Source organism: Molothrus ater, chromosome 5 (genome assembly GCF_012460135.2).
Source record: "Molothrus ater isolate BHLD 08-10-18 breed brown headed cowbird chromosome 5, BPBGC_Mater_1.1, whole genome shotgun sequence".
NCBI classification, from domain to species: Eukaryota; Metazoa; Chordata; class Aves; order Passeriformes; family Icteridae; genus Molothrus; species Molothrus ater.
Window position 1 is genome coordinate 17,406,215 of NC_050482.2, and position 27,489 is coordinate 17,433,703.

General features: G+C 35.9%; 1 protein-coding gene across 9 annotated transcripts in view; it reads left to right on the plus strand.

Moving 5' to 3' along the window:
* Nucleotides 1–27,489, plus strand: part of TAFA5 (TAFA chemokine like family member 5) — a 467,230-nt gene that overhangs the window by 394,733 nt on the left and 45,008 nt on the right. For 2 of the 9 annotated variants that reach the window (XR_008508409.1, XM_036400619.2), the window contains one exon: nucleotides 4,344–5,620. The exons of 4 other annotated variants lie outside the window; for them this stretch is intronic. Coding sequence is in view for 1 of the 5 variants with exons in the window: in XM_036400619.2 (XP_036256512.1) it covers nucleotides 4,344–4,352 (9 nt within the window). In the remaining 4 variants the exon portion in view is untranslated. Of the gene's footprint in view, nucleotides 1–1,958; nucleotides 2,057–2,937; nucleotides 3,031–4,343; nucleotides 5,621–27,489 lie in introns of those variants that run through there. 3 more of the 9 variants (XR_008508410.1, XR_008508408.1, XR_004981798.2) reach the window with 3 other exon arrangements.

The window sequence follows — 27,489 nt, forward strand, 5'->3', positions numbered from 1 at the left end:
TTTCTCTTGGAGCACACAGGGGCTTGGACTTCCCCCATGTAAGCAGTCAGAAAACATACAGTAGTATTTCAATCTCTGGTACTAGATGCACACTCAGTACCTCAAATTTGAAGAAACTCAAACTAACAGCCCAAATATTTGTCTCCTTCCAAAGGAAGCAGAACCTGCTGTCTGAAGAGCTGGGAAGAAATTCTGACTTCACTGAAGTCAGTGACAAACAGACCTGTGCTTTGGTACCTAGATATGACATGAGTTCTGTGTATGAACAGAAGAAATGTTGTTCTATGTGATAGTTATGTAGCCTTTCTTTAATTTGATGCTGCTACAAATTTCCTAAGTGAAGAGAAAAAAGTAACCAAATCAATGTAAAAACCAATTTCCCAGGCTTTGAAGCAGTTTTATGTAGTAGTTATTTAATTTACAGTTATTATTGCAAGCTGATCAGCTAATTAATATTCTAAAAATTAATGCCAAACAGCCATCAAGAGCACCATTTTACTTTAAACTTGCCTGTTAGGGAAGTGGTACTTTCATGTGTTTCAATTCACGTTTTCAATTCTTAGAGAAGTAAAGAGGGAGGTCAGCAGAACTGCCACCTTGGGCTTCCATGGGGTAGGTTATAGGCCTTTCAGCCTGACTTTGGTGCCAGGGAAGGTCGTGGAGCAGATCATCTTGAGTGTCATCCTGTGGTACATGCTCAGGGGATCAGGCCCAGCCAGCATGGCTTTATGAAAGGCATTCACCTGCTGGACCAAACTCATCTAATGCCAAGGCTACCGACTCAGTGAATGAGGGAAAGGCTGAAGATGCTGTCTACCTGAACTTTAGTAAAGCCTTTAACACTGTTTTCCACAGCATTCTCTTGGCAAAATTGGCTGCTTTGATAGGTGCACCCTTCACTGGATTAAAAAAAAATACTGGGTGGCTGAGCCCAGAGAGTTGTGGTGAATAGAATTGAATCTGGCTAGCAGACAGTCACTACTGGTGTTCCCCAGGGCTCAGTATTGGAGCCAGTTCTGGTTAATATCTTAATCAATGATCTGGACAAGTTAACAAATGACACCAAGTTGGATGGAAGTGTTTATCTGCTGGAGGGTAGAGGACTCTGCAGAGGGCTCTGGACAGGCTGGATTGGTGGGTTGAGGACAAGTATAGGAGGTTCTACAAGGTGAAATGGTGAGTCCTGCACTTGGGTCACAACAACCCCATGCAGTGCTAGAGGGCGGGGGAAGAGTGGATGTAAAGCACCCCAGCAGAAAAGGACTGGAGATGCTGATCAACAGTAGCTGAACGTAAGCCAGCTATGCCCAGGCAGCCAGAAAAGCCAATGGAATCCTTGGTTGCACCCACAATAGTCAGCAGGACGGGGTAGTGATTTTCCCCCTGTGCTTGGCACTGATGAGGCCACATCTCAAATCCTGTGTTCAGTTTTGGGCCTCTCACTTAAATGAAAGACATTAAAGTGCTGGAGCATATCCAAAGAAGGGCAACAAAGCTGGGAAAAGGTCTGGAGCAGAAGATTTTTGAGGAGTGGCTGAGGGAGCTGAGGTTGTTTAGCCTGGAGAAAAGGAGGACCAGAGACACTTTATTGCTCTGAAAGGAGGTTGTAGCCAGAAGGGGGTCAGTCTGTTTTCACAAGTAACAAGTGACAGAATGAGTGATATTACCCTCAAGTTGCACTGGTGAGGCTTATATTGGATATTAGTCAAAATTTCTTCACTAAAAGGGTTGTCAAGATTTGGAAAAGGCTACACAGGGAAGTGATTGAATCACCATCCCTGAAGTATTTAAAATATTTGTGGTGGTCCTTATGGGCATGGTTTAGTGGTGGACTTGGCAGTGCTGGGGTGGACTTTATGGTCTTAAAAGTATTTTTCAACCTAACTGATTGTATGATTCTATTCTATGGATTGAACTATTACTATAAATAGTAAAATAGTCCTTTTTATTTTTTTTAGGAGTCCCTCTTTTCTCTTATTTGATCTGTCTGTTTTTCTGGGGAGTGATTAATTTACCTGTAATGAGGAACGAAAGGGAAAAAACAGGAGGTGGGAGGGTAGGTGTGCATTCTCTTCCTCTTCTCTGGACTCATCATGCTCTCTCCTATCATCTTCTCTCTCCTTTTTATCTGTTAATCTTATTACTTATCTTACTTCTTTTTCATGCCTTCATTAATAAGTGATGTTTATACTTCCCTCGCTAACATATGCGTTAACATACGTTTTCCCCCTTTTCATTTCATTTTTTCCTGTCATTGTCCAAAGTTGTAAATTCACTTCCTGTTCTCTAATCTGTTCCTCTTCCTGTCATCACTTTATTTCAAGCCTGCTCTATGCCCTTCCTCAGCATTTTTAAAGTGCATAATTTTCTCCCCTCTTCTCGTCTTCTTTTAAAGTGTTAATTTCATATTCATGCAGCAGGGGTGTTCAAGGTGGAGACAGGGATAGCAAGGAAGGAAAGAAGGAGGCTTTTATCCCCATAGAGTGACAAAGCAGAAGGTTATCTCTGAATGTATGTTGTTGTACCTGAACTCTCTCTTCTTCCTGGGACCAGTATGGTAGAGAAGCACACTGTGAAAACACTGAACATGCAGTCCATCAGCAGTTTACACTGTTGCTTTTAGCTGTGGGCCATTCTGGCATTATAAAGGAAAGATGGAGCTATGTCAAGCTAATTCTTAGCACATAGTAGTTTACTTTCAGACCTAATAAATCATGAATTGTTTGCTTTGTGTCTTGCAACCTAAAAAGTATTACTACCTTAAAATTTGTGTTCTTTTCTAATGGGAAGGAAAATAGGGGGCATAGCAGGAAGGTCAAGAAAGAGTTTAAAGAGGAAAGAGGGCAATTAATAGAAGCAAAACATTATTTCTCTTGCTGAAAGTATATTTAAGAAGGGGAATATATCACAATAATCAACCAGGTTTTTTGCCTTCAGCCTGTCTGAGGCCATGTGGTTTGGAGATCTGATCACTAGTCCGAAAAGGAAAGGCTGTTTGCAAGATTTCCGGGGTGTTTTTTCCTGGAAAAGGTGAGAGGACAAAAGCAGAAATCTATGACGTACACTTTATGCCTTGTAAGGAAATTATTCATCTGTCTATCTGCCTCTCTTTCTCTCTCTTTCTTTCTTTCTACATGCATATATATAGAGATCCATATGTTTCAAGCTGTCACAAAATTGATTTGGAGGCAGATTTTTCTTTCATGTACTGCTCTGAAGATTAGGTTAAAAATTCAATATATGGCTTAAACCAATTGAATTGTGTTTTCTTATTTGTTTGCTCTTTTACATTCACTGTTCAGTATTTTATGGAGTTTTGCATGGTATTTCCATCAGTAATAACAGTTCTGACTACTTGGAGACAGAACAATGCCGAAGCAGAAGATAGTGTTTGAAAATGCAAACAGCATTTTGTAACAATCATGCTTGCTTAATACACCCCACAACATTCTGGTGTATACAGAATCTGTGGAATTTTTGAACCATTTCTAAACTCATATTTTGGGTAAGCATGAGTAGCTAGCTCTTTGTTGTATAAATAACTCATTATTTTCTCATTTGTGTTTGTGCTGTCTTCCAGTACTCTTGTTTTCTTTAATAGTGTGAACTTTGGTTCTGCTTCTCTTTAGAAATGCTACTTCCATTCAATTTTCTTTGCAACAGGTTCATTGGGCAGTACTCTTCCCATTTTTATTATATTCTGTGGGGTTTTGTGAGGTTTTTTCTTTCTTTTTTTTTTTTTCTGGTGCGTAACTAAAACAATTTTCCGATTAAATTGACTATTAATGGCCATTATTTACATTAATTTGCACTTGTAATAGCATCGCTAGAGGGCAGTATTGATTAAATTAGGCACACTCTAGTGCTCTTTGGAAACTCAACTGCAGAAAAGCCTCCAGTAGAAACATCTTTGCATTTTTAATACGCGGTCATGGCTTTCAAGTCCATTTTTCATTACATCCTGAACATAAAAAGTAAAAGTAATCTTAATCACCATGTATATTTGGCATTGTTATTTGTAACTTTAATGTGTGTAAAAGAATATTCTGTGATTTTTATGAGAAGGAATATGCATGAAACTTAGTAGAAATTAGATGGCATTGAAGTTATTGTAAGCTATATATTATTAGAAATAATTATTAAAGCATAAAGTTTTTATAATAAAATATATGCTTTTTAATATGTTTTTTCTCAGGGAAAATGCTGTGCAAAATAAATATCTTCTAATTCATTAACTGTCTCCTTGAAAAACCTCAGTACAGTATATTTTATGATAATGGACAGCAAAGACAAGCAGAATTGTAAATTAAAACACTGACTCATTTGTTCTTATTGATTTACAGGTCTCCTGACAAATGCAGCAACACAGAATCCTCGTAGGAGTGGTTTAGGCTCTCTGTGAGCTACTTAACTTAGTCAAGTTTCACTGCTGTTGATCATCATCTGTTATATGTCATCAACTCAACTGTCTGTTTCTCTGTATCTCATGAATGACAGCATAATTCCTCTGCATTATGAGCTAAAGTTTGTTCTACCATTCTAAGGATCACTGGACTAAGGAATATAGAAAAAGAGATATGCTTGGGCATTAGCAATACAAAAAAGTTCATGGTTAACGTTTCATCTGCGTTATACACCACTACTGGACTTGCTGTTACCTACATGTTTCAATCTGAAGAGTCTGCTACAATGAAGAGTATCATCCAATCAGCCTTAGAGAAGACTGTTTTGCCTATGGGAGGACACTGAGGTGCAAAAGAGAAACTCTTCTTGTGCCCTAAACTGTCTGAATTGCTTTTATTTTCTTATACTTTCAGTATTTACAATAGACCAAAGAGCAAAATCTATTTTAAAGTGGACACAATCTTACTCTTAAGAGAGTTATGTCATTAAAATGAAGGTCTCCACAAAGACATGATTCCAGCTTTCACAAAGCTGAAATGTTGTCCAGCAGAAGTCTTTATGGAAAGCTGAAGTAAAAACTAACTCAGAGACCTGCTCTTGAAATGCCATGTTCAAGAGAACATAACGGAGCACTGAGAGAAAATGACCTATGTTTGAAAAACTTGGACAAAAAGAACACAAACTGTCTACACAGCACCTTTATTCCTCTGTACTTAGATTGACTTTCTCGTACTAAAATCATTTTCCGTTTTAACCAGTTAAACATGCCTCTTCTACAGTTCCATTTTTGATAGTTAAAGTTGGATAATACAGTATTTGCAAAGAGCATGTTTGGTCATCTGTGGCCTATGTCTCATCTGATACACCATTTAGCACCAGAAAGCAAATTAAAGAGAAAACAAAAGTAACACTTGTTTGAAAGAGATCATTAAATGTATTTTGAAAAGCCTAAAGTTATATATTTAACAGTTTTTATATGTTGTATATTTGTAGAAAATCCTATTTAACAATTAACGTGATAACTCTGACAGTCATGAAAAGTGGTTCAGAGTTAAGTTGTGTTTTATTACTTCAGTTGTCTCTGAAGTGACCAGTGTCGTTTGCTTTCTTCCATTGGGACATTCTGGATGTAAAGCATGACCAGAGAGGACTGTGTAGAAAAAGCAAAGAATAATGTTGTTTATATTACATAAATGCATTCAACCATTGCACTGTTGGAAGGCATTTTTTATTTTAATTTTATTTTTTTTTGTCTTTATGTACTGATAAAAATAGAGTGTAAAATATTTTACTCATTGCTCTTCATAGCAAGGTTTTCCTTCCTTCCTTCCTTCCTTCCTTCCTTCCTTCCTTCCTTCCTTCCTTCCTTCCTTCCTTCCTTCCTTCCTTCCTTCCTTCCTTCCTTCCTTCCTTCCTTCCTTCCTTCCTTCCTTCCTTCCTTCCTTCCTTCCTTCCTTCCTTCCTTCCTTCCTTCCTTCCTTCCTTCCTTCCTTCCTTCCTTCCTTCCTTCCTTCCTTCCTTCCTTCCTTCCTTCCTTCCTTCCTTCCTTCCTCCCTTCCTCCCTTCCTCCCTTCCTCCCTTCCTCCCTTCCTCCCTTCCTCCCTTCCTCCCTTCCTCCCTTCCTCCCTTCCTCCCTTCCTCTGTCCCTCCCTCCCTCCCTTCCCCCCATCCCCCTGTACCCCCTACCTCCCTTCCTCCTCTTCATCCTCTTCCTCCTCTTCCTTCTCTTCTTCTCTTCCCTACTTTTATGTAAGGGACAATTTAAAGCCTGTTCCTTGATCCCGTTTTCAGTGTTTTACCTCATTGTTAGAAAGCCCTCTTTTTCAGCATTATTGGTTAGTGAAAATTTAGCAAAGACAGCATAGACAAGGGAGAAATTATGATAAAACAAAAACAAAACCTTGTTCTTTTTACTGTACCTTTTGGCATATAAGTTTAGTACATACTGGTATGATACAATCAACAAGGGAGCTTAATTTCTTCCTGGCAAATGTATTACGGTTCCAAGTATACTACCTAATACTCCAATTAACTTTTAGTGTTATGCTAGTTCTATTCTACTAAAGAAAAAGAAATAGAGATTATTCAAGTGACCATAGATGAAAGATACAAAAACAAAAAGTTGATTAAAGAATTTTTTTAAAGCCTACTCAAACACTGAGGCTTATATAATGCAGAGGTTGCAGGAAAATATGAACTATGGATCATTTTGTCTTCAAGCAAAATAAATATATACAAAATTCTTATTTAATCATAGGATTTTGACCAGTATCAAAGTAGCAATTAAAGCCCAGCCACTTGTAAAGTGTTATGGACTGAGTGCACTATAAATGACCAATGTCAGGTTTAAAATGTCATGCAATAAATGATGGTAAATAGATTTACTGTACATGTAGACCTCAAGAGCCAGATCCCTCACTCTACCAACTCTCTGTTTTGATTTATTTTAAAGGGAGCTTCGTAGCCTTATCTAGTAAACACAGAAAAAATGAAAGATGTTGCATCATTTTTGTTGCTTTACAGTATTCAGTTTTGTGTTGGTTCAGCTAAATTATGAAAAATAAAGAAAATCCTTTTATAAGTGAGACTTGTTCCCTGAGCATGACATCACCAAAGGAATTTCACTAGATGATAAGAAATGTGGGAACACAGAGAGGAAGATGGAATTGGAAATTGAGGACATGAACTGTGTTTTGAAGTTTTACCCTTCCATTTTCATGTCTTGGGTACCTTCATTTTGGTGTGTTCAGTTATAGATCATATTACGGTCATTTGTTTTCAGGAAAACGGATGCTCTAAGAACAAGAGGATCTAAGAATGGACATCTGAAATATTTACATCTAGAATCATACAGTCCAATCAGTTCTGAATATGCAACCTTATGTCTTTGTTTTCTAATTACGTTATATACTCAAAAAAGGGTAGATGTACATGGTTATAAGGTCTACTCTGGATGAGAACTATCAAAGAAAAAAGATTCTGATTGCTCTTCAGAGATGCGTTCTAGTCTCTGTGTCTCTTGTGTACAACAGACACTTCAAGGCACTTAAAATGTGTTCTGTGCATTTCCGTCCTCCCCCAGAATGTATAGTTTTAAACAAACAAAATATACTGGCTGCCTTTGTCACTGTGAATTACTACTCTAAGAGCAGTGGTGAAATGTTTCTCTCTCAGGAACAATATGTTTTCAGAATATTGTGAACTTTAATTTTACAAGACTAAGTTACATAAAAAAATTGTTTGTTTCTGAAAGTATTTTATGTGCCTCTTCCAAAGCAGAATTTGAAACACAGAGGGTAATGTCTTATTTGAATGCTATTAAATATCCATCATTTCTCAGCTTGCACACAAGTAACTTTTTCAAAACATGCTTGAAAAGGAATAGAATAATACATAAAAATACATAATAGACTAATAAAAACAACCTCCAGAAATGCAGTAAACCTTCAAAAATTTTTTGAAAAAAGCTTCTCTCTAGCTTTCTGTTAGCCTGGGCAAGGACACATTTAAGTACTGCTTTTAATATCTGGGATATCAAATGGAGCAAACATTAGCACACTATAGCAATCAATGTGACACATCATTCACCAATTTCATAATTATGCTTTTAGCCTTTTTTTTTTCTTTTGCCAATTCATTTTCTTAGCTGCAGCTCAGGTTTTATGTGGTATTCTCAATCATTCACTTGTTTACTGAAATTGTACCCATGTGCTGTTGCATAAATCTTTAAGCCAGGCAGTTACTATCTCATATAGCCTACTCATCACAATCCTGATTACTAATTAGAGTTTCGAGAAGAAAATAAAGAATTCAACACTGTGTCTGAAAAGCCTCTATAGCTGTGAGGAACAGCTGAACTAGAAGGTGGTAAATGATTGGATGACAGAAAAATCATAGCACTGAATGCCTGGGGAACTGAACTAGTGGAAAGAAAAAATGAACAAGCCAGCAGTGGATGTAGCACAAGAAGCCCAGAAAAAACCCCAAAAAGCAAAAAACCAAAACAAACAGCAAACAAACAAACAAAAAACTAACCAACCAACCAAGAACAACAACAAAAAAACCAAAACAAACCAAACCAAAAAAAAAAAAAAACACAAAAAAACCCCAAACCAAAATTGAAATATTTATTATATTTAATCACACCCAGAACCAGGTCTTTCATCACATAAACCTAGATATATGCAATATCTTTTCCAATTAAAAAAATACATAATAATGCATTTCTCTTTAAACAACTTTGTATGATGTATACCAAGAATCACATATACATAAGTAACAGACAAAGACATGAGGAATGACTTGACTATTTTTTTTTCTGACATCACAGAATTGATCCTACATTGAAGTAATGAATCTCTCACACTGGGTGTAAACAAATAAAGATGGACAGAAATCACAATATTCTACTTCTTTCAGACTGGGGCTTGAGCAGAGAAAGGAGGTCAAGAAAGAAACTGAAGAAAAAAAACAACCAAGACCAGAGAAAAATAAAATTTTTCATTTCAGAGTATGTAGGATTTAATAAGTGCTTTTTAGTATTCAATACATGGTAGGGGAGTCAAAAGGAGTATTATTTGAAACAGGGAAATAAGAAAGGAAACATTATTTTAACTGCAGAGATGAGAATTTTACTGATAATGTTGTTGTCTTCTTTTGAGATATAAATCCCATTAAACTTAGAGACCCATGGGTAATATATAAAAGGTAATTCTGTCACTGATTAAAAATAAATGAAAAACTGGGAAGTAAACTAAAAAGTGGAAATGACAATAAGCCAGAATAGATAGTGACTAATAGTGAGCCATTCTGTGGGAGGATCGACACAAGTTCCTGTACTGCTTCTGACTGTGAATGAAATATAAGTACTGAGATTGCACAGTTTGTTAGTATCAGTAAATTACACAGATTAGTGATGATATGGGAGGCATATGAAGACATGCAGAGACAAAATGGATCACCAAATATTAGCAGAAAATGGGAAAAATGAAAATCGGGAGTGTCAATTTATCATTTCTTACACCATCAAAGTAATTATAGTCTCAACTATGTCAGATTTTGGAAATATGTGAAAAAGGACTTCTGCTCTTGAAATAGATACTGATGTTGGTTTCAAGCTACTCAGTCAAGGTCAAGTCACTGGTTTCATATGGTAATCCTCTGTTATTTATGCCTTTTCAGAGCTCCAGCAAGCCTTTGGAGTACCCTTACAATATGCATCTGTAATCACAAAGCACAATGTGCTCATGGCACTGATGTCCTCCACATCTGGCTTGCACAGACCATGCCCACAATTTTCTAAGTTTGATGTTGCCAATATCAGGCTAGTGAAAGTGACACTAAAACACTATATTGTGCTGCAGTGATACAAAAACACCAGTAGCATGCAAAGAACAGCTTCAGTAAAATCCCAAACACGCCTAAGGACTGTTAATGTAAAAAAGAAAACAAACAAACAAACAAAACCCACACCAAAATCTAGAATGAAAAAGGAATATTTCTGCAAAGATCTTTGTTTAGGAGTAAATACTCCAAAGGTATTTATATTAGTATAGAGTCTGACATAACAGAAGGAACATTGTTAGCATATACAGAGAGCAGTTTACATTATCTAAGGAGCTTGAGCACTACCTCAAAACCATTGTATAAAGCACTGTGAGCTGTGTCTGTCCTCCTTTACTGCACTGGAAGAAGCTGATGTATGCATTTCTATGTTCCCAAGAAGAGAGGCAGATGCTTTAGTATGGGTTCTCACACAGGTATAGCAATACACCTGGTGAAGGTGCTAACAAAAAGTGGGTAGTAGAAGCCTGATGTGTTTGTTAATGTGTTTGCACATTAACAGCCTGGCTGTGTTAATGTACAAACACATTGCACAAAACAGCTCACAGACTCCCAGTGGCAGTAAAGAGGGCCTTCCCAGCGCAAAGACTAAAGGAGGTGCAAGTGCAAGGGTCATATATTTCTTCCTGTATAAGCAGACAATCTCCACCTGGATAGATGAAAATTAATGTGGCTCCTTCTGTCTACACTTTCTACAAAGATGTATTTAAGCAGACTCCAAAGCAGAAATTCTACATGGATGGCAACTTTAAAACATATATGCCTAAATAGCATGCTATTAGCAAACAAAAATGTTCATTGGTGCTTGAAGATAATTATATTCAATTTGACGCAACTTAAAATTTCTGCCTCAATGAAGCCATGAAACACTTGGTTTTCTCCACAGACAGATTTATTTCTTCTCAGAATATTGAACAGCACAACATGAGAGTGATAATGTAAATTTCAGCTCATGCAAGACAAATCAAAGCTCTGGAGGTGAGCTCTAGACTGGCTAAAATTCTAGCTAAGTAAATAAAAATGACCACATTGTGCACAGGAAACTCACACCCCTGAAAATGACACGGAGAGTTCTTGAGAAGAGCAAATGGCCACGTCTTTTTCTTGAGACGAAGGCTTTCCTGGGAACCTACATGTGTTGCTGTAGAGTTTCTTCCAAACTAGGAACACATGAAAACTGTCTAAACCCAAAGACAAATAAAGCAAGTTAGAGGGAACAGTTATTGTGAAATCTTTGTGTTTAATTGTACACTACAGGTTAATGTTCCCTATACTTATTACTTGTTCTTCATGGATTAACAAAGTATCACTGGAAGAAATCTTGTCTGACTCCATGGCAAGGCCATTTTGTATTATTTAGATGGTGACTGTAGGCAGTCACCTTAGGCATTTTCACAAACTCAGCAAGCTTCCTCTCCTCTCCTTTTTCTCCCATTGCTTGCACCCTGTAGTGCTGTGTAGACATACCCACTGCAATGGTAACCAGAATTCCTAAAGGAATTATTTTAAGGTTGGTCATCCGGATTTGGCTACCGGTGTGGGTTTGGCAGTGTTTGATGCAGTACCAACTGAAAGGCCAGTTTTTAGTTGCTTCTAGCTGAGCACTTGGATGCCAGGTGGCCACTGGCCCTCAGGTTTGTTACTCTTGAGGGGATTTTGTATAGGCTGCATAATATGAAACCACTGCAATTTGAATAGCTTTCTGAGATGAACAGGAATGAAAGATTTCTTCAGGATCTCTCTCCAGTTAAAAATGTTTGCTTTTTCAGAAGTCTTTTATCATTCTTTTACTGTCTTGTGAAGAATTATAAGTACAAGAATTATAAGTACTATAAGTACAAAGTCCAGATAGATGCACAGTAAAGCTTGTTCACTTTCTACTTGTAAAGATGTCTTGGTCTAGAAACAAGGCAATCAGCTTGTAAAACAGCTATTTACATCCAACAATACTTTTCTGTGCTCCAAAACCAATTTTCCTGAAGAAAAAACTTGAACCAGAAGTAAAAATATTGCTATTCATTCTAGTTTTTAAGATAATGCCTTAGCTTATTTCATAATTGAGAAGCTTCCCAAGTTTAAACATTTGGTTACTCAGTGAAATATTTCAGAGGTCTGTGTCTAATGATGCCATCTCGTAACACCTGTCATAATGATAGCTAACCTTGTCTGTTATTTTTCCAAACAAATAAAAAAGCTATAAAGTGGCTTCATCAGATAATCAATGCTTAAAAGAAATATTGACATATATAAGGAGGAATATCTTGCTGAGCCTTCTAATGTTATTAATGAGGGAGGTATGTGTATGAGGACAGTCCTGCTTTCACTGTACCTTAAAAAATGTCCTTACAACAAGGCACACCTCTTATAGGAGTATGAAGAATGTATTAATTTCTTAGACAGTGAATTGGCTGCAGGGAATATTGCTGCACAGTGATCTATTGCTCAGCTATAGCAAGGCTCCAAGGCAATACTCTATTGCTATTTTCATTTTACTGAAGGTTTCCCCTACTAGAGTGCATTGACCAATATTTCAGTCCTACTATGAGCTAAACCAGCATTACTGCTGTACTGAAGTAATTAATTCAAAATAAAAAAAAATAAAATAAGCATACATTTATTTATTAAGAAGTCCAGCAGAGAACTCTTACAGTGACAGATGACATTAGCCTATAAGCCTTTATAACTTACACGGTAATAAAATGGGGTTACGTTTTTGAATTAAATTGATAACATGACCAAATCGATTTCATTAGTGTATCTGTCATATTTGCTGTTAATGATGGCTAACAGTGGAATAGAAACTGACAACAATCCCTGAAAAACTGTGCAGATCAAAATTATATTATACTGGCATTCATGAATTTTAATAACCTTTTTTATCATTAATTCTGAACTCCCTTTTTGAATTTGAAGCTCACAAGAGAGAAGAGAATTAAACTTTCTACACCTGTCTCAGCTCCTATTATTTCTATTGTTACAAGTTAATAGGCTCAAGAATAGAAGACATTTCCACTAACTAAAACAAAAAAAAAAAGGTCTTGCTTGAGAGTCTCTTGTGAGTGGTTATAGAGGAATGGATGTTTCTTTGCTGCTAAAGTGTTGACATCAGAGTAATTCCTCCTGAATGACTAGAGAGCTTTAGGACACTCAAATTGCTGTTTAAAAGACTGTTTGTGGAAGATGCTATTTGTATTAATAGACATTGGTACTCTAGTGTGTAACTCCCTTTAATGATAATGGAAGTTCTGCAAAAATCTACAGGACAATATACCTACTGCGAGGAAACATCATAACTCTCTAATTCCATTAGCAGGGCTTAAATAAGTGTGAGTTAAAAGTGGACAAGTATTGAAATGCTACACCTTGCAGGACCATTTTAGAATATCAAAATGCTCTTAATGTAATGAGACACCTTGATCCCTCTGCTACCTGAAAATGTGGGAAGATATTAAACATGTGTCAAATTGACTGAAAGACCAAATACTCTTTCCTATTTCAAGGCCCTCAATACAAGATCTTTCTTGGGTTAAAATCATATGAAAATAGGTAATTAAGAGGAAAAAAAAACCCTGTGGGATAATCTTGGCACAGGTAAATGAAAAAAATTAATAATAAAATGATAAAGTTATCTTAAATATATTAGATAAATGTATGTTTCCATATATAGTGAAGTACACTGTTTCTGGTTTGAGCTTATTGTCTTTCTTGCTCTCATAGATGTTACACTCAGGAGTTATTACAGCAACATTGGTAAAAAAAATTAAAGATTTAGTCTGTAGAGCTTATGTGGTAGAGGGAGAAATATTTAGTCTTCCATATGTGAGGGTTCTTCTGGCCTTTTGAAGATGCTGATCTTTACAACAGAAACTTTGTCTTCACATCTTCTATGGGACTGTTAACAAAAGTTGGGTACTTTTAGTGAGATTCTTCCTGTACTGCATATACTATGCATATATATATATTCATAGGCTACAAATTCTTCACAGAATCTATCTACATGTTGAATATGAATTTAAAAATATTGCTGCTCCTGATATTCAAGGTAACTTTCTTTGGATTTTATACCAAGGTGGATTAACCTTGGCCTGCAGCCAGATACCTACACAGCCTTGCTTTCACTCCTGCTCCTCAACAGGACAGTGGAAGAAAATGAGACAGGCACAGGGAGATAACCTATGAATTAATCTTAAAAGAAAAACAGACTGAACTTGGGAGGATTTGTCCAAGGTATCGACAATAAATTGGTGTTGATAGTAAGAAAAAAGACAATATTTAAAGATCACCTATTCTCCCCTCTTTTTCCCAAAGTTCAACTTCACTACTTCATTCCAAATTCCTCCTCCTCCTGTCTTCAGGAGGCACAGGGAGGATGTGGAGTGGGAGAATAGTGATGAGTCCATAAAAGCCTCTTTGCTGCTCTTGCCTCCTGAGACTTTTCTTTGCTTCTGCACAGTTACTTCCAAGGGGCTGCGGTCCTCAAGGGAAAGCTATTCTGTGTGGGTCTGCCACATGCCACAGTTCCTTCAGACCATATCCACTGTGGTGGTTTAGGAATGATATTCCCTAATTAATTTCTTCCACTAAAAAGCAAACCACAAGCTTCTCGTCTTCTCTCATTCCCTCTGGTGAGAGAGACAAAAGAGAGATCCTGAGTTGTGATAAGAATCATTTACAAGAAAACAAATGGAAGCAGAATCAATATTATTAACAAAAGTATACAAAATGAGGGTGGTTTACACGCAAAAGATGCTCACTGACCAATCCAGCACCTAATGACCCCTGAGACAATGAATGAAATGGCAGCAGACCCTCCACAGGCCATCTTGTTCTTTACAAGTACCAGTCACACTCCCATCCTCGGAAGTGAGAATCCCTTCCTTTCTCTCCCTGGCAGTGAAGTGAGTGGTGTAGAATAACAACCTCCACACATCCACATGCGTTCAGCCTCCGCCCCCTCACAGCTACTGTGGAAAAATTCACCATCCTGCCCAAAACCAGGATATCCACCTCCACCATCCCATGTGTCATCTCCCACTGGCTACAGTGTGGATATCTGCTCCAGCAGTATGTCTCCAAGGGCTGCAAGGAAACACCTGCTCCACCATGGTCTCCTCCACAGGTTGCAGGTGAATCTTATCTCTAGCACCTCCTCTCCTTCTTTGTTGATCTGGGTGTCTGCAGGACTATTTCTCCCAGTGTTTTACCTCACTTTTCACTGCTGTGCAGTGTTTTGACCTTTGTTAAATCTGTTTTTCCATTGATGTTTTCAACTTCGCCAAGCTGGGTGGAGCTGGCCTAGGGCAGCCCTGATCCTCCTCAATGAGGTCCCTGGCAGATGCTTTTCTTTTTAACTTGTAATTGTTTGGGGGTTTTACACTAGCATGTTTCTTTATTAATTGCAAGGGATTTAGTCTCTAATCCAGCACATTTTATTAGCAGCTGTCTTTAAAAACAAAACAACCTAAACCATACAAACAAACCCCCCCAAACAACCCAAAAAACCCAAGCCAAAATTCCACTGATCCTCAAAGCCACTTAACTATCTTTTAAAAAATTAATTTTCAAACTACAGACATAAGTTTAAAAAAAGTAGAGTACTGTTTCTTGACAAAGGTGATGAGGCCCGAAGGAAATCAGGAAATAAGTAAATTAGTAAAGCCAACAGAGCCTGACAAGACACCCTTCTTGACAATCTCCTGTTGGACCGAGAAAAATTCCCTTTTCCCAAGTCTCTTTCAACTCCTGTCTCTGGGGATAATTGTATTTTCAGTGGATTAAAGAAGGAAAAGGAAATGCCTTTGACATTGTATTTATGGCTGTCTCCTGTTTGCAACCAGCTCCAGATATCTGAGGCTTTGGAATTACTTTGACAGAACATCGCAGGCCATGGAGAACTGTAGTGCACTTACTAATACCCAAATGCAATCCATGACTTCCCAGTGGCTTATGTTTACTGAAGAAGAGCCACCGCATTAAGACTATTCCATTCAAACCATCTCACTGAGTTTATTTTAAGATTCAGCACTTCTGCCCATTGCTGTATCCATATGCTGAGAAGTCACTAGCATCAGGTAGTCCATAAGAGAAACAGCTGGATGAACCTCTTTTGATCTTCTTCTCCGTGTCCTCCCCTCCTCCAAAATCCTTCCTATAACTTAGGTTTGGTGGTGCTTTGGGAGGAAGGAACAGAGAAGTAGATTGCATGGCGTGTGGAATGGAGTGCAATGAATAGTATTTTAAATGAAAGAAACAAAAAGGGATTCGCTAAATCTCAAGAAACTCTTTTGTTTTTTTTATTTGTTTTTTTTTTAAACTCGATGGTGTTAAATGGGAAGCTTTGTAACATGTGTGGCATGCTGAATTTTTTGATCTGTCCTGAATTTTTTGATCTGGGGGATTGTAACCCACTTTTTAAAAAAGTAAATATTTAATTAAGTTTTGATCCCCTAGTAGAAAATACTTGGAAGGTCTTTCATCAGCACATTCATGCAACATCTCTTCAAAGAGTACATATATATATAAAATTATATCTTAAAAAAGCAGCTGACTTATTCACTAAAGTATATCTTTTGGCAGAATAGTTGAACTTGGCAGGGATTGGTGGAGATTGTCAACTAAAGCAAGTTTCTCAGGACCTTGATCAATCAGGTTTGAGTGCTTTGGACAATGCAACCTCTCTCAGCAATTTATTCCACTGTTTGATGATCCTACCACTAAAAAGTAATAGTAAAAGAGAAATTGTTGTTTTTATATGGAATTTTATGTTCCTCAATTTGCCTCTTGTCCTGTTTGCCACCACTGAGAAGAGTGTACTTCATTGCTACTCTGCACCACTATCTAACAGAATGGGAACTCCAAATTGGTAACTTTAATTACATGCTCTATATTTCATTTCAGGTGTATACTTTCATGTATTTGTTTTTAATATCATTGAAGTGATGATGTTTTGAGATTAACAGAGCATAACAATGTGAAGTGAACCAATATAGAATTGTCCCTGTATGAAATTCTTGTCTCTCTGCACCAAACTCTTGAATTTAGCTTGTCTTAACAGATATCTGGGGTCGCCTCTGTGCCAGGAACTAGCAGAGCACCCTGTGACGTGTAATTGCAGTTTTATAACACAGATCTCTTGCTAATAAGCCCATCCAGAATTCAAAGCATGCAGGAGAATTATCCAGACTGCTCAGCTGCTCAGGTGTGCTGCTGTTCTGGCAAATCATAGGAGCCTGTGATCAGGCTGTTGATGTGGTCTACTGTAGGAGAGAGCTTGTTTTACAGTCAGAGAGCAGTCCCCATGTGACAACAGATCTAAGCTGAAAAACTCTGCTGGACTCCCATCAGATTTGTGAAGGATAATTTGGTGAGTGAGGTACCACTGTGTGTGTAAAATGGAGGGGCATGTTTGCATGTTTGCATGGTATTGGCTTGATAGATGCTGATGCATTGACAGCCATGGCATGTACAAAAGGACACAAATCCTGACGATATTGGTGTCCTGGTTAGCTTTCATTGTCCATTTCCTGATTATGCATTCAACAGTGCATTCTATTTTTTTTAATGTTAATTTTTAAGAAGATTTGCAATGTCACGAAAAACATGTTTCTAGTGCATAAAATTCCCAATTACTCAGTTTGACTCATATCTCAAAATATACATAGATACAGTTCAGGCCATCATTTCATGTATATTGTCACAAGATACAATAGCATTATTTACAATCTAAATCTAATTAAAGGGTATGCAGGAATGAGAAAGAGATCAATATCTAATATTTTTTTCCATCTGCTTTCCTCATCACTGCTAACATGTCAGAGAAAGAGCCAATAATTTGATCTCATGCATGTGTTCTGTTGCTTTTCCACTGACATACCCAAGGTCAGTTGAGATATAGGATGCTCTAAATTCTCCATTTAGTTCCTTAATTAGTTGGGCATGTGACAGCATGTTCAAAAATATGACAGAAAATAAAAATATAAATGTAAATATAAATATAAATGTATTTTTAGTACTAACTGTGGAATATCATTAAATAAAAATACATCTTTGATTTCAAGCACAGAAACACCACCTGAATGTCTGGGAAAATGTTGGACAGTTCAGTCATTAAATACTTGTTGGATGTGTTTACATTAAAGACATCTAAATGCTGTCATTTTATAATAAATTTATATGAATGTAGTTTCACAATAAATCTAGACAAACTCCAGTGGAAATCTTCCTGTAGTACAGCAGGGAGTTTATTGAGGAGACAGGAACATAATCTTTATTGTTCAAAAAACTTGCAGTTGACAGTCTTGAGAGTGGTAATTAAACTTTCCTTCATGCTAATGTACATTTTAGTTAGACTGAGCTCTTATCCCAATTGGGAAGAGGTTTTTATGATTGTTTCATGATAAAATGCTTTTGAGGATGACTTGTGGTCATACAGAAACAAGAAATATTACCTGCTTTAGAATTATTTCCTCCACTTGTGTTTCCTCCTGCTCCTTCAGTTTGAATGGCATCCTACTTCTAGACTGTCAATGTTTCCATTTGTTCTGTGTTAAACATTTCACTATTTTCAACACAACAGAGCAAATATTTTTGTATGAGATGCAATGTTTACTGAGAATTAAAATGTCCCTTGAGGGCAGGAGGAATGAAAAGAAATAAAAAAAATATATGGAAACCAACCAAATGTTGTAGAAGCTGGCTGACTGTGTCTAAAATGTCTAAGGCTTCAGATGAATTATTCTGAAAAGGGCCAGGATTTCATTCTTCAGTTTAGACTTTCCTTGAATTATTACAACCAGAATGAAATGCTTGTCATAGTGAAGTTCTACACTGAACATGGGAGTAGCACTAAAAATGGTCTGCCAAACTTTCTGTGGTAAACAATCCATGAAAGGCAAAAGAACACAAATAAGGTGAAGATCAATATAAAAATATAGGAGTATACGGAAAATTAATCAATCTGTTTTCACAGTAACCTCATCTATCCATGAGGTTGTAATGGGTATGAAATAATAAAATGCACCATTTGACTTTATTTTCTTGTAACCCTGGCCTTCAACAAAAACCTTATAACAACTTATTTGCAAACCTATTTTATCCTCCATGGAGTGTTTTTACAATAATTTCAGGTGACTGCATGTTTTATTTTTAATATTTTCTACTCTTATACTGAAGTCAAATGTATAGTCTTAGAAAAGGCAAGTGCATACCCACCTTATGATTTTTTCCCCAAGTATCTATAGAACATACTGACTAAATGAATACTTTACACTCTTGGTGGAATTTTTATTTAAAAAAATAGTAGGTATTGACATTTTCTAAAGTTTTGTTCCTGTTATACCTCAATTTCTGAAAATAAATAAAAATCACTCAAATAATACTACTCTGAAATAAATTGTGTTCAATTAAACCTTTTATGGATGTAGCCTTAAGTATTGTAACTGAATTAAGCTTTAAAATTTAAACACATGGAAAGAAGATTAAACATTCACACTGTTAATATAATGTGAGTGTTGATGTATCAGTGATATAAAACTGTAAGAAATAAGCAAAAATAGGAATCACGTTATATGACAGTCATATAAAAAATTACAAGATAGTGGGGAGAGAAGTTTGTCTTACCTAAATTTGTATGCCTAAAAGTTAAGTCTTGAATAGAATTTTTTGCCTTGGCCTTAACTGCCTCAAGCACAGGCAACTTTTCTCAGACCTTCTATATAGTTTGTGGAGAAGTTGTAAGTACTCTTAATAGTGTTCTGAGAGCAATTTACCTTATCCTAAGGGAGGCACAAGCATTTGGCCCTCTGAACAACTTATAAATCATGAACTTAATTTCTGTTGACTTATGAGAGCTTAAAAACCTATAGATGTAGCTGCTTGCATTCTATATTACTAAAATGAGGTCACAATTTTCCCATACTATAAGCTGTTTATAACCCTTTTACAGCCAATATATCAACTCCAGAAGATAAGTTATGTATTCTAGTGTAGAATATGTGCCAATGGTCAGAGAACTGAATCTCTTTGTAGAGACTATACAGGAAGCATAAGTGTGTTACTGAAATCAGATATCTTGCTTGCATTATTTGTACTTCTGCATTTCAAGATTGGTAGGTGAAATAAAACAGGACAATTCTCTTCTGCGTTAGAGTGTCTCAATTTCCACAAATATTCACTTTGCTTTATAAGGTAAAACTTTATGATTCTGTGTTTGACTTTCCCAACTAGTCACCTTTAAATTGTTATAATGGTGATATATAATATAGAAAGTAATCCATGACTGTTAATTCCTACAGTGTTTAGGTTTTTTAAAGCAGTGTAAGATGAAGTGTACTTTTGTACCCATTAAATTCATGAGGCACTGGAGAAGATCCATTATATACAATACTAATTTTATCCATCAAGCAGTTCAATTAGAGGAGAAAAAAGAGTAGTATTCTATATAGAGATTCTGTAACTCCTTCCATTGATCTCTGAGGGGCTGTGGGTGACTGATTTCTTTAGCTTTAGGCCCACAAACCTGGGCTTTAGGATTTTTCTTTCCTTTTTTTAGTTTAAATGTTCTAGTATAAGTTTTTTCCGTAGAATTCTGAAGGTGAAGGATGGATTTCTGAGCCGCATGCACATGTGCATGCACACACACACATACAAGCCCCAAGCCCAGCCTTGTGAAATCTCTTGTTTTGTTCTTGTTACTTGCAAGAATCATGGTAGGATAATAGCTTAGATTGTGAGGATACCACAGAACCACTGCACCCAGAAGCATGAAGTGTCTTTTTTTGCCTTCAAAATGTTACTTCTCCAGTGATATAATAGCAGCAGAACATACCTAGGGGCCCAGATCCTGAAAATTTTTACATGTGTTATTTAACTTTAGAAGCAATGCTGACTTCAATAGAAATGTTTTCAAAATTGAGCAATTGCTAAGACTTAACCTGGATAAGAATTCAACAGCTGATCATGAAAAAACAAGCATCTAGTCTGACAAAAGTTACCTCTTCCCACTCTCTATTTCCAGCCAGCTGTTGAGCCATAATATATCTAGCCAAAAGAAATGACTATTTTTTTTTCTGAGTTGAATGAGGTAAACTTGATATATGTTGGACACATCACTGGACTTCATCATAAGAGTCTTCCATAAGTTCCTTCTAAAGGCAGAGGAAAAGATCCCACAGACAACTAAAGATGTTAGCCTTTCACTTTCATGGTCAGTGATTTACATGTGAATTCTTTGTGCAAATGTGTTGTAATAATCAAATGTATAACCTAAGATTCAAACAGAAAAATATAAAACAATCCCCCCTTTCCATAAGTATTAAATAGAAATGTAAATCAGAGGCTTCTGAATCAAATAACTTCTGTGCTTTTATCTTTGAAAACTGAAATAAATGAGCATGAGGTCAAAAGCTTCACTAATGTGAAGCTAAGGTGGTGATTTGAGAATAATTTATTGTGTAAAAGAGTAAATAGTCAAACAATGTTAATTATAACACTGTTAAGAGCTGAAATACCTAAATTTAAATAATTTAGAAGTTATGGATATTAAACACCTCTGAAAAGGAAAAATGCTTTAAGCAAGAGTTCCTAATAAGTCTAGTTTAGTTAATTATTGCCTGAAGCATTTCTGAACTAATTATTTACCTCCAAAGTGGGTTCCATGTTTTCAGCATCGAAGTGCCAGATATTGATTTTCTTTAATTGTCAGGGTATAGTACTAGACAGACCACACAAAGCTGAAGGTTAAGCCATTTATAGAAAGCGATAGCCACGTCCTCCAGTGTCACACACTGCATCAGTGTGAAAGGGAGACCAGGGCCCTGAAACTTGGCACTTTCAGGGAAAAGGGTTGTTTGTCTCTGTCATCTGCCCTTTATGGTTCATTTAACATCTTATATAGCCTGTGTAAATTAAATGGGTTTAGTAGCTGCCCAACTTCCAAGTCAAAGAGAGTGTTCTGCTCAATGGGGGAAGTAGAGTATTTTATCCTTCTAGTTAACAAGATGTACATGGCTCAACAAATAATGGACATTGAATTATTTGTAAACCTGTGTTAGCATAGATGGCTTAAAAATTAGTTCAAGATGCTTTTTCATTTTATGAACACTTTTCTCCCCACCCCTTTCTTAGTGAGTGAATATAAATATTTCACAAAGGTTATTCATTTGAATTTCTCAGTAGGGTCTGGGTGCTTAGAGAATTTTTGCCTATCTGGATGGATGTAGTTTTCTTTGGCTGTAATTTGAGATGTTTGAAATATTACAAGTCCCAGCATACTTGAAATCATCATCACCTTTATAGCTCATCAAACCACACGTGTGGACAAAGATTTGCCAATTGGCTAGAGAAATTCCAGCCTACTGCAACATAAAAATAATATAAAACATAATAAATGCAACACAGCCTCTTAATTCAAAACCAGCAGTATTATCTCTGCTCATTTGAATTTATAAATAGAAAGAAAAGCTTTTTCTTGTTTTGAATTCTTTGTAATTTGTTGCATTTTTCTTTGGTTCTTCAGTTTTCTCTTTGCAATTTTTCTCTTCCCTGGTGATTAGCTCGTGCTTAATCTTTTCTTGTTCACTTTGTAGTCTCTTTCTTAAGCTCAAGGACACCTATAGGAATAAAGTGGCATACCTCGTCTGGGAGCAAGGGTTGTCCCTGTAGTGAGCAGTGTGAGACAAACCACCAGAAGATGATTTGGTTCTTAGGTGGGACAAATTGCCTTCTGAAGGTTCCTATCTCTAATTTGTTTTTCTGTGCAGGGAGCCTAGAGTGACTGATAGTCCTAACTTAGCAGGCTATCTCAAGTTAAGTGGAATGAATCCAGACCTCGTTCATCTCACTTTTTTTTCCTTGTTGTAGACTATTTTTTCCCTTTTATTTTTTTTCCCTTCTTCTGTATTTCTTCTTATGAGCTCAGACTGCAGAAACCCATGTGCCCTAACAGGGCACCATCATCACTGAACTGAGTTTTCTTCAGTACCAATGGAGAAAGACAGACTCAGAGAACAATTCAAATCACAGATTATAATGACTGCATCTATTTTCTGGTCTCATAAATAAATACTAAAGTGTTTGTGATTATGGTTTAAGCAGACTATTTTGATGTGATTAATTCCCACCCAATTGTAATGACACGTATTCTCCTGAGCTCTATTTTCATTAAAATGGAAAATTTGTTGAAGAAAATATATTTAATCTCTATCATTTAAGTTTTAACCAGTTCCACTCTTAAAGGGAAAAAAATCCATATATTAAATATAGAGATACTGTATTTCCAAATAATACAATAGTTTCTACAAATAAATCTAAAAAAATACCCTAAGATGCATTTCCTTGCTAAGGACATGGCATTTGGAATAAAAGATGAACATGGCAAGTTTGGTATAATATTTTGCTTAAATAATGACTAATCTACTACTACTATTATTATTATTATATTATTATTTTATTTCTGCCTCATAAACTCATTTAATTACTGGTTTTATTTCCCCGTCATCTCAGAGTAAATCCCGTTGAAGGAGATTCCTATTAAAGAACATTAGCTTTGCTAACCCTATATATAGATATATCCCACCCCTCAGATTTATTTTTCTTTTTAGTGCTGATAATAATTGAACTACTTTTTTATTTTGATCAGTTCAGGACTTTTTTAATGAAGAAGATACTAAGTAAATAGAAAAACACTGCAAAAAAGCAGTCATTCATTATTTCCCATTCCTTTAAATTGGGAAGTACAGCTACATTTTATGGTCATAGCAATATAAAAAAATTGGTTTTGTTACAGTTGTCAGTTATCTGTTTTTTAGAATAGAAAATGATGATGAGTATATATTTGTCTGTTCTTTTTGGGATATAAAATATGTTTATGTGAACAAATGTGCTATGTATAAAGCAGGCTAAACTTCAACCGAAACCCTGAGGCCTGTTTTGAAAAACTTTGGATTTAGTTCTAATTTTACATTTGCATCTGGGGTCCATCTTGACTTTATAGTGCAGGCATTTGTGTAAATGCAAATCTAAGTGCTACTATATGCTGAAATTACAGCATCTTAGAAAATGTTGAATCTCTTTAGTGGCAAACAGTAGTGTCTTTGACATTTCTTCCACAACTTCTAGAAGTTTAAATTAAAAACAATAAAATGGGTTTTAAGCATCATGTTTATTGGCTTATGAAGAATATTCACTTTTCTTAGGTAGCCATTACCATCATGAAAAAGCAGATTGCAGAGGCTCTGATTTGTCCTACAAAATGTATGAATTTCCTTTCAAACTGTTAAATTCAATATAAGTTCAGCTTCTTTTTTTTTTTTTTAATGTATTCTAGCTTGTTGATTTTCATTCTCATTCACTGAGGTACCCACTATATTCACTTACAATACTAGAATTAAGAATTCAACAGCCTTTATTACAAAGTGATGATATAATTGCAGAGATTGTTCTCATAAAAAGGGTTGTTTATATACTACTGAAAAAAGGTGGTTTTGGACTGAAATGTTAAATAACCTTAGGAGCTTCAGTAAAAAATTGGCCTATACAGGTCTCATGAAAATTGACTTTTCCTCTAAATGCTTCTAAGGACTACTCATTGTTCTATTTCCTCATACACCAGCTAAAAAAGGCATTAAGAAATGTCTTACATTGTCAGCATATGTAAACTACAGTAGATATGGCATGGTGATTATCAAATCTGCTAGGTGCATATTGTTGAGGGAATAGACTTATTTTTTTCATATAGTATAAAATAATATATAAAACCCTCTTTCTTGAGCTCTGAGCAATCATTTTTAGGAAATGATAGTAAGAAAAGTGAAGAGTAGACACATGTACTTTCTTAGAGAAAGATTTTGTCCTAGTGGTGAATTAAAGTGTATAAAAAGATTTCAGATTTCAGCACAAGTATTCACATGAATATAAAAATGAACTACTATAAACTGAATAATAAAATGAATTATATATTCACATGAATATATAAAATACCCCAAACCGACCAAGTAAATTTCACTGCTTTCTTGGATATTTCATTTTCTGTTACTGAGTACTGCACAGTGTGCAAAGTGTTTGGGTTTGGCTCTCTGCTTTCATGATGATTTGTTGCGTGGGTAGTGAAGGCAGGTTTTAATTTAGAATCAAGAGTAACAAAGTGAATGTGAACAACCAAGAGATCAACCAATAGCAGCAGTCATTCAGCAAAAAATAAACTGAAGTGAAACAATCATGAGTTGCTCACCAACAGTTTGGGACCAGGAAAAGAAGCAACATCCAAATGAGTTATAAGTCACAAATATTCAAAACATGAGTGTCTGAAGGCAAAATACCTCCTTCCACCCCCAAATATTCTGTTGCCTTTCTCTCATGTTTTATGAGGCATGTCCATAAATGAGTTCAAAATTCTTGCTTTTTATATCTCTGTATTGATTATTCTTCTCAGAAACTTCCTGAGTTTCATGGATATAATTATTTTTCCAGCACACACTTCCTTTAACTATGTAATAGTTCGGCACTTTATTTCTGTTTTGTTTTTTTTTTTTTTTGTTTTGTTTTGTTTCAAATTTAAAATAATATAGCTAATTTTTGAAGAATATATGTCTGAGGTTCAAGACACAGTTTCAAAATTGTCTCCACTAATATCCATTAATTCTTAAGAGCTACTATTGTTCAAAAGACAGAAAGAATTTTATATAATGTGGGCTAACACTGACGATTTTTTTTTTAATTCTTAGTTAATGCATTCAGTATTACATGTTAGATCAACACTACCTGAAATAGATATTCAAATTAAAAATTAAAATCTGAATGTTAAACTTCTTTCCCCCACTTTTTCTTGTCTACTCTTCTATTTGTTATCTAATTTTATTTCCATTTAATAGCACAGCAGCAGTAAGCAGATGTTAAAATTTTACTTTAAAAATAAAATGCAATTCGACCTTCTTTGTAAACCTTCCTCTTGTCTCACTCTCCAGTGCCCATCTTATTTTGGAGTGGAACTAGGGAGTAGCGATTTCTTCTTCTTACGCTGGGTGGCGTCCGATTAACTGCTGAAATCTGCTGCCAGGCATCTCAAACATTCTGGGTCTTCGAGGTGTTTATCCACAGACAAAATAACCAGAGCAGGACTAAGAGAAGAAACAGATTTTTTTTTCATTCCTTTAATTATAAGTAGACACAATTTAAAGGCAAAGAGGTAAAATATTTCTAACCTTCAAGCATATTTAGGATATCTCTATGGAAATAAATTGGGAAGAGGTGAATGCCATTATTCTAGTGATGAAGTTGTATCTTTAAAATATTTTATTGAAAATGTGTATGTAGTGTGATGCCTTTCAAGTATGTCTAATTTTACTATGATAAGGCTCCAAGATATTAACTTTGTAAATAGTCAGATTGAATTACTAAGTGCAATCAGGGAAATATAATAACATATTATAAATTTGTTTATTAAGAACTTGTAATATTTAAAGCTGCTGACCTGAAAGATCCAAAGAACTCTGAGGGCTCCTGTTCACTAATGTGATTCTTAGCATGCAAATAATTTGCCTAATTATTTTAGAACTTATTTCGGTTCTCCTTAGATATATGTTTACCCCTGGAAATTACATAAAAAATTCTTTGGGAAATTGGGAATGATATTCTTGTGTTTGTGATTGCTCTTGATTGTTCTTCTGTTACTGACTGTGGTGAATTGACCTGTGGCCAACTGCCAGATGCCCTGGCTGTTGTCTTGCTCCCCCTCCTCAGCAGGAAAGGACACAAGATAAAAAAAACCTTGTAGGTCAAGGGAAAGACATGTGGACCACTTACCAATTTCTGTTATGTACAAAACAGACTTGACTTGGGAAAACAAATTTAATTTCTTGCCTATTAAAATAGACTTGGATGGTGAGAAACAAGGACAAAATTAAAGAAACACTTTCATCTTTCTCAGATTCACCTTCACTCGTTCCTTCCTAACTCTATCTCCTCCGCTGTCCCCTCAAGCAGCACAACACTGGTGGGAGGAGAATGATCAGCTCCTCTCTGCTGCTCACAGTGTACACCTCACACTGAGGTGTATCTTAGACCAACAGTCTGACTGTGAGTGAAGTCAAGATTTGGTCAATAGAGGAACTTACACATTCTTGTGCTTATTTAGGGAGTCAAAATCACTGGACAGTTTAGAGCATGGTACTTCAATTAGGTGTATCTGTTCTGCTCTGCTCTCTGAAGTTAAGTAATTCAGTATCACAATGTAATGCAATAGAGATTTAATATATACATGACATTTATTTCACAATTATCTTCTTAAGGTATTTATATGATATATGTTTCCTCTTGTAGACTAGAGTTGTTCCTATGAATTTCATTCCACACTTAAGAGAAGCCAAAATAAAAAGAAGGCCATATCAATAGAGCGCTCTATATAGGCCTTTTAGATTCAGCTCTAAGCTATCTCCTGGGTTAGCACAGCTCCATGACAAGATGTCTGCTCTGGTCTTGAAAGCTATATATCCACATTAAGCTGCTATTGAGGATTATTAAAGATTGAATGTATCCTCAGCTATTCACACAGCTATGGTGCTATGAGAAGAAGGACTTGCTGTAACAAAAGGTGTGATCATACATTCTTCAAAGTACTATTTGACAGCTGGAAACTATAGAAACCACAAATGTTAATCTCTAGAAATGAAGTTAAATTGCTGCAGAAAATAATTTTGTGAATAAAAATGTTTCACTGCTTGTTTTAAAACAGGTATTCACAAAATAACA